An 8199-nucleotide genomic window follows, 5' to 3' on the forward strand; every position below is an offset into this window, starting at 1 on the left:
CTTTCACCACCCTGTCGGTCGTCGACAACTTGGGATCAATTGCCTTAGGCTCGGACATCTCCAGCCGCCGGAGGACAGCGACGCGCTGCTGGTCCGTCCGACTGCACACCCCGACCGGACCGGCGGGCCAGACACTCAACGCCGCCGCCGCGCTGCAAACCGCACGGCTGGAGGTCTAGGCTCTGAGCTGGCTTTAAAGTTGCTGCCTTCGCCGCGCGTCCCTCCTCCGCCGCCGCCGCCTTCACTCCTCCTTCGCCGCTGCCGCCAGCCCCGCCGACTCGCTCTGGGCTGCGCGTGTGTGGTGGTTATTTATTTATTTTCTAAGCACGCCTCCCAGTTCTTCTTTTATTCTTGGGGGAAGGGGGATGGGGAGGAGAAGCGCACACACGAGCACCCACCCCGGCACGGAGACCCGGCACCGCGGAATGGAGCCCCACGCGCGCACACACGGTCGGGATTAAGACCGATCACATGGGGAAGGCCGGGGGCGAGGGAGGAGAGGCAGGGCCGCCGATGTCAGTGCCACCAGCCGCACCTTGGCGTCCCCGGCGGCGGAGAGGCGGCCGCCGCTGTTGCTGCCGCTGCTGCTGCTGCTGCTGCTGCCGCTGCCGCTGTTGCTGGCGCTGCTGCTGCTGCTGCTGCTGCCGCTGCCGCTGCTTCTCCACACCGAGCGCAGCTGCTGGTGCCGCGGACGCTGGAGACGTCCCGCCGCCGCGATCGCCCGCGCTCGCCTCTGCCTCCCCGCGCCGCTCCTCCACTCACACAGGCACAGTCGCGGAGCTCGGCAGACACAGTCCCGGGCACAGCCTATCCCCCTCCGCCGCCGCCGCCGCCGCCGCCGACACCGCGCCCGCCTCCGCCTCCTCCCCTTCCTCCTCCCGGCCCCCGCCTCTTGCGCGCAGGCAACCTCCTCCTTCCCACTGAGCCCGCCCCCGACCTCCCGCCCCGACGTCGGAGTCCCGCGCGTTCATTGGCTAGAGTGCACATCACTCAGTGCCAGGTGGCGGCCTCCCCGCTCGTCCCGCCTCCCGCTCCTCCTCGTTGTCCCCGCCCCTTGCTCTGTTTTCTCCCAGCTGCCGGACCATCGGGCCTGCAGCCTACACCGCCCAGTCCCTGCTCAGGTGTCACTTTTGCTGGCAGGCCGAGATTAGGAAAAGAGAGTGGGCAAGGGGTCGCGGCCGGGAGGAGAAGGGCTCTACCACGCCACCCTCCTTTGGCGTCCGAACGCGGACCCCGCACACGCACACCCGCGCCTCTTTGGCAAGCGTGCCTTGTCGGCTGGGTTAAGCCGCAGTGTGAGTAGCCAAGTGCAGAGGGTGTCTCCGGGTGTTTGCGTGGCCCACGAGAGGGCAAGAAGAGAAAAGGCGGGGATAGGAGGGAAGAGGGTGGGGGTAAGAGGCAGCCCTGAGAGGGCGGAGGAAGGAAGAGGCTGGGAGCTCGGCGCCCGCGGCGCAGCTGCCGTCGCTGCCGCAGCTGTCCAGGGAGGTTCGCCAAAACGGCGACGAATAAACAACTTACCTTGAGGAGAAAAGCTGCGACTGCGATGGGGTGTACGGTTGTTTTTGCTTTTGCGTTGGCGGCGTAGGGGCTGTTACTGTGTCCCACCCAGGCGTGCACACCGAGCGCTGTGAAACGCGGGAGCGGGCTAGCGGAGCAGGATGCGGATCAAGCCCCAGCGGCCCAAGGCAACTCGGAGTTACCTGGGGCAGCCCTGCGGATCTCCAAGAACCGAGGAGACGGGAGAAACACGGGAAAGGGTGGCCTTTTCCCTGTTCACACACACACACAGACACACACACACGCAGCCACTGGCCGGGACAGTTGACACCCATCTTCCTTCCCTGCTCCTTCGAGTCATTCTACACCCGCTTGGTGCTGCCAGTGCGGTCAGGGCCTTGGAGTCCAAAGCGGATCCCCACACTTGTCCCTCCGGTCGAAAAGAAACTAGAGGAGAGAAAGTCAGGCGCGGCAGGGCTAAGAGTGATAGTTGCCCAAATGTTCCTTCCTGGCCCGCCTGCTGTGCCACAGATTCTGAAAAGCGGGTCTCCGTCTACCAGAAGGTCACCTCCACACAGCCCCTCTCCCCGACCAACCGCAGCACCCAAGGACTGGCAACGTGGTTGGAGGTTTTGGGGGGAATTATGAAGAAATCTGAATAAATTTCTCACCCTTCGTCTTTCCTGTTTTATTTCCAAAGTCCTTCAGTATCAGGTTTTTCCTGTTTCCTCAGTTGGACCACGGGTCCAATAAAAGATTTAAGATACCACACACACACACACACACACACACACAGAAAACGAAAACAAAAAAAGTTTAGGGAGCTGGGAGATGAAGCCAGAAGTGTTTTGGAGACAAGGATTAGATTAAAGCTCAAACTTGAAAATTAATTTTGAGTAAGAGACTGTACTGCAGCATGGCTTTGATGTGGACTGCACTGTGTAGAAACACACACTAGATACCTATGTGGAGGCCTAGCAAAAGGAGCAGACGCAGGGTGTGTCCCACCAGGGTAGGGAGCCTGCCACTGGCACTGAGATTCTGCTGCCCAATTTCCAACCCCAGGATACTGGGTGGTAATTAGACAATTCATTCAATAAATATATTTTCTGTACTCCTTTTATTTATATGCCAGACACTGTGGTGGGTAATTAGGTGGGGTGGAAGTGTACTTGAAAATTGTTCTTGCCCTCAATAAAGCCTAGAATTTTCAGAGAACATAAAATTATGAGCTCTGAGAGGTCACTGTAATCTCCTCAGGAAGGGGTTGTTTAAAACAGCCTCCTGAGCACAGGCAGAGCTAGTTGCTAAGGCAGATTTGGGAAGCTGGTCCCTGGCCAGATGGCACACAGTGAGGGAGCGATGCCAAGACCTGTGGGTGAAGAGGGCCTGCTTCAGAAAGACCAGGAAACCATGTCCAGGGATGCTCATTTCCAAGGCCAAGACATTCTCTCCTACATATGAGAAAAAAAATGAAGTTTCCCCGTTATTTTGACTAACTTTTTACTGGGTATAGGATAAACATCTTTGAACCAAGATCAGAAGGCTTAAAATGTCAGCACCATATAAAATTACACGATACAGATAGGAAATAAAGGCACACCTTTCAGGCACACCCTTTAGTCCGCTACAAGTCTAGGACACCTCCTAGCTAAGGTATGTATGGGGAAAAAAAAGTTATGACTCATAATCACTTCCCAACACATTAGCAACAGGAACTTTTAATACCTGTGTATGATTCCGTAACTGCTGCAACACTGACACCTCAAACAAAATTGGATCCTGCTCTAAGGGAAACAGAACAGCAGCATATTAACTAGCAACCGCTTGTGTTCATACACCTGGCCTCCTGAAGTAGACAGCCAGATCATCTTTTTTATTCAGATACTGTTTCAGATGTCCTACCCTCTCCTACTGCCATTCTTTTTCTGTCCTGTCCAGAGGTCCCCAACCTTTTTGGCAACAGGGACTGGTTTCGTGGAAGACAATTTTTCCATGGATGGTAGTGGGGGGTGGTTTCAGGATAAAACTGTTCCACCTCAGATCATCAGGCATTAAATTCTCATAAGCAGTGTGCAACCTAGATCCCTTGCATGCACGGTTCACAGTAAGGTTTGCACTGCTATGAGAATCTAATGCCACTGCTGATCTGACAGGAGGTAGAGCTCAGGAAGTAATGTTTGCTCACTCTGCTGCAGATCTCCCGCTGTACAGTCCAGTTCCTGATAGGCCACAGACTGGTACTGTTCTGTGGCCCAGGAGTTGGGAACCCCCATGTTAGACTGCCCTAGCAGTCCATAATTATATTACCGCTTGCATGAGAATACCTTATATTTGGAATTTACATTTTGAAGGGATTAGTTTAGTTCCCAGATGCTGACTTTGACAATGTCCTGCTTATCAAGAAATCGTAGCGGGCAAAAACTTGAAAAAAGACAACTTTTTGTCTACCAAAAAAAATGTATTTTCCCTTCCTTAGTATAATTCACTCTGGGAAGTGTCTGCCCAGTGAGGGATCCCATTTCTAGCCTGACCGAGTAGGTCCATGTGACTAGTTCTGATCAACAGACTGTGGGCTGAGGTGGTTGGTCCCTCTCAGGCCAAGGCAGTTAAGCAGCGGTTATACATTTTCTAGTCTATGGACTCCCATCCTTAGCTGAATGCAGAGACTTCTAAGACCCAGGGCAGGCAGAACCCCAGAGACAAAGAGGAGAGTACCTTAATTACCACACAGAGGAATGTTGCCCACTTACTAAGAAAATATGCATTAGGCTTTACCCATTTATTTTGTTACTCCATTAAAATGTGGAGATGTGTTTGTTAGAATAGCTAATATTACCAAATTAATTTGCAAAAGTAATATATTAGTTCAAAAAGTACAATCCTTAGCAAAACCTAGAATTATTGTTTTACTGTAATATGAGAGAACTACCGGAAGACTAAAAATAATCTTACTTCTTTTAATACATGAGCATCAAATCTTAATTATCTGTAAATGAATATTCTTTGACCACTTGTGTTTTCAACATCTGTGTTCAAAACCTGTGTTTTGAACACCTGTACTAGGTCCTATGCTACATGATGCATAAAACGTAGGGAGGAAAAAAGGATTCAAAGATTTCGTTCCTTCATTCAAGGATTTAAAAGTCTTATTATATGATCATTAGATATATATTATCTCTGCAAACATGTAGGTGTAAGGTGCTACTTCCTCTTTCTATTGGAGAAGAAAAACTATTAGATATACCAAAACTAGTTATGAAGATAAATATGTGGGCAAAAAAGAAAATATTGTGGATTTGGAGTCATCTGTGCATTTAAGTGCTCCGCAGAGCTTACTTCCATTGGTGCAAATCATAGTAAACTAAGTACGTTTTAGTTTACTATTAAGTGCTCTATCAGATGCTTTATTTTTAAAAATAAAATAAAAATAACGGGCTTTCAAAATTTTGAACTTTCCTTTGATTCTTGGATGAATGTGTTAGCATTTGGATATTACGGTTGAATAATAACTTCTGATTATGGCGGGGTGCAGTGGCTCACTCCTGTAATCCCAGCACTTTGAGAGGCTGAGGCAGATGGATCACGAGGTCAGGAGTTCGAGACCAGCCTGGCCAATATGGTAAAACCCCGTCTCTACTAAAAATACAAAAATTAACCAGGTGTGGTGGTGTGTGCCTGTAGTCCCAGCTACTTGGGAGGCTGAGGCAGAAGAATTGCTTGAACCCAGGAGGCAGAGGTTGCAGTGAGCCGCGATCATGCCACTGCACTCCAGCTTGGGTGACAGAGTGAGACTCCGTCTCAAAAAAAATAAAAATAAATAAATAACTTCTGATTATGCCTCTTCTGAGGCATTCACTTTTTTCTGAGTAGCTAATGGTAGACAGCAGTATGTCTACCATATCCTCACGTAAGTTAGTGGAACACAATGCTGAGGAACCTGCAAAGTAGACAGTCAATCCTGATAGGGCCATGAATGCACATGAGACTTTGATTTTTTATCTTAAAGCTAATTCCTGTGACATTTCTTTCTCACATTGTCTAGTTCTACCCTGCTTCCATAGAGGTTCTATGAAACATGCTGCTCTACATAGATCTAATTTGAGGTTCAAACTAAAAGGGAGTTTTATTGCTTATTTTTTGGATTGCTCTTGAAATTTTGTTGAGCCTTGTTTCTTTCAGAAGGCAGTTTTACCCATTTAGAAAAGCTATTTTTCAAGGAGTATAAAAAATTTTTGTATCAAATGTATTCAGGAATAAATTTATCTTTTTCCCATTAGGATTAAACTATAATTTATGGAATTATATGCTAAATATAATGTAGAAATATGTATTTTACATAGAATTTAGCAAGACAATCTGTGATCATTATTCATTTGTATTTAATAAATTATCATATTTATTTTATTTATTAATAGATTTGTATCATCATCTCGTATCCTAGTTTTGGGCACAGAGTAGGTGCTCAACAAATTTTGTTGAATGAATTTTTAAAATGTATTGGTATCCACTATATAAGTTACTAGCCTAAGTAACATAGTTCCTGGTCTCAGAGAAATTTCAACATGACTCATAAAATTAAAAACATGCACACCGACCCTTACACACACACACACACACACATACACACACACACACGTATGCTGGAGAGAAATGTTATTAATCCTTTCTCTTACTTTGAATTTTAATTTTATTACTGATTTTGAAAATTATAAATACATTAATGGTGCCAAGTCATAAATATTTGCATTTAAAATATATATGCTATTATATTTTTAAACATCCAAGAAATAGACATACTGTAAAACTTTATGTATTCTGGATTTTCTAAACTTAGAATTTCAGAATGTTTGACATTAAATGAGCTGAAGTTTACATTTTAGGTGCTTTGAGAATGACTTCAACAATATCAGCAAAAGGCTTACTAATCAAACTACAGGTACAGACAAATTGTAGGAGACCCGGTAAATCAATTTAGGAGAAAGTTTGTCAGGACATTTAAAAGCACATTTGCATATACAAAATCAATATAGCAATTAGTAATGAGTTTCACTCATTTAAGTTGGCAAAGATGTATTTTTTACTTGAAACAGATATTGCCAATTATTGATTAAAAATTCATGAATTTGCAAGTAAATATTCTACCATTTAGAAGAATCAGCTAGCCTTCTTTCCATTTATTTCCAATTAGTGAGTTTTTTTTTTTTTTTAACTACTATTAATGGCCAGTGGAAGGCATATATTCACAAGGTATTTATTGAGGCTTGGTGTGGTGGCTCATGCCTATAATCCCAGCACTTTGGGAGGCGAAGGTGGGTGGATCACCTGAGGTCAGGAGTTTGAGACCAGCCTGGCCAACATGGTGAAACCCCATCTCTACTAAAAATACAAAAATTAGCCAGTCATGGTGGCAGGTGCCTGTAGTCCCAGCTGCTTGGGAGGCTGAGGCAGGAGAATCGATTGAACCTGGGAGGTGGAGGTCGCAGTGAGCCAAGATTGTGCCATTGCACTCCAGCCTGGGTGACAGAGCGAGACTCTGTCTCAAGAGAAAAAAAAAAAAAGTATTTATTGAACACCTATACATATCAGGCACTAGGAATATAGTATGAAAAAAAGCAAAGCAAAGCAAAATCTCTGACCTCATAAAACTTATATTCTAGTGAGGAGAGACAGATAACAGTAAAGAACAATTAATAACAGTTACACACACACACAAAAAACATGTCAGCCAACTAAGTAGTAAGTGCAGACAATGCACAGTGGTAAGGACATTGACAGAAGTGATGGGAAGAAGGGTACTATAGTCAGCCCTCTGTATCTGTGGATTCTACCGTCATGGATTAGATCAACTTTGAATCAAAAATATTTCGGGAAAAAAGATAACTATGTGTACTGAACATGCGCAGACTTTCTTTTCATTATTTCCTAACAAGATGGTGTAGTAACTATTTACACAGCATTTACATTTTGTTAGCTATTATAAGTAATATAGAGATGATTTTAATATACAGGAAGATGTGCATACCCTACATTCCATAGGGTATCCTCAGGAAGTCCTAGAACCAAACCCCACAGATACTAAAGTACTACTGTATTTGTTGTAGACAGCTTGGACCAGGAAGGCCTCCCTAAGAAGATGATGTCTGAACAGAGATTCAAATGAAATAATGAAGATATTTATGCCAGTATGTGGAAGAAGAGAGTTCCCAGTAAAAGGAAGTGCATGTGCAAAGGTCTGGAGTTAAGAGTCTACAAACTCTGAAAGGAAGCCAGTGAAGTTGGAGCAGAATGAACTCGAAAGAGTGGTACAAGATAAGGTTAGGGAGATCATGAAAGGTCAGATTAAGTGTAGGGCCTTAACTATAGGAACGACTGAAGTTTATTCTGGGTGAAATGAAAGGGATTTTGTTAGGAAAGTGATATGGTAGGACTTAAATTCAAAGAAAACAATCATTCTTTTGTAAAAACTGACCCTGGATGTAATGGAGGGAAGGAAGAATGAATAAATATGGGAAGATGCAGTTAAAAGACTGTTGTCATAATCCAATGGAAATAAGGTAGTTTGGGTTATATAGTTTAGAAGACAGTGGTGAAAAGCATCCAATACCAAGTGCATTTTAAAAGTAGAACTAACAGAATTTGCTGATGGATTAGATACAGGATGTGAGAAAAAAAAAAGAATCAAGAAGAACTACAAGATTT

The 8199-nt window shown here is 45.3% G+C and overlaps 1 protein-coding gene across 2 annotated transcripts in view; it reads right to left on the minus strand.

Moving 5' to 3' along the window:
- PPP3CA (protein phosphatase 3 catalytic subunit alpha) overlaps window positions 1–809 on the minus strand; it is a 331871-nt gene extending 331062 nt beyond the window's left edge. For both annotated transcript variants that reach the window (XM_033178412.1, XM_033178403.1), the window contains exon 1: window positions 1–809. In XM_033178412.1, the coding sequence (XP_033034303.1) occupies window positions 1–58 (58 nt within the window). In that variant the 5' untranslated portion in view covers window positions 59–809.
- Window positions 810–8199: the final 7390 nt, after the last annotated feature.

Source organism: Trachypithecus francoisi, unplaced genomic scaffold (assembly GCF_009764315.1).
Source record: "Trachypithecus francoisi isolate TF-2019V2 unplaced genomic scaffold, Tfra_2.0 Contig01566, whole genome shotgun sequence".
Classification (NCBI taxonomy): domain Eukaryota; kingdom Metazoa; phylum Chordata; class Mammalia; order Primates; family Cercopithecidae; genus Trachypithecus; species Trachypithecus francoisi.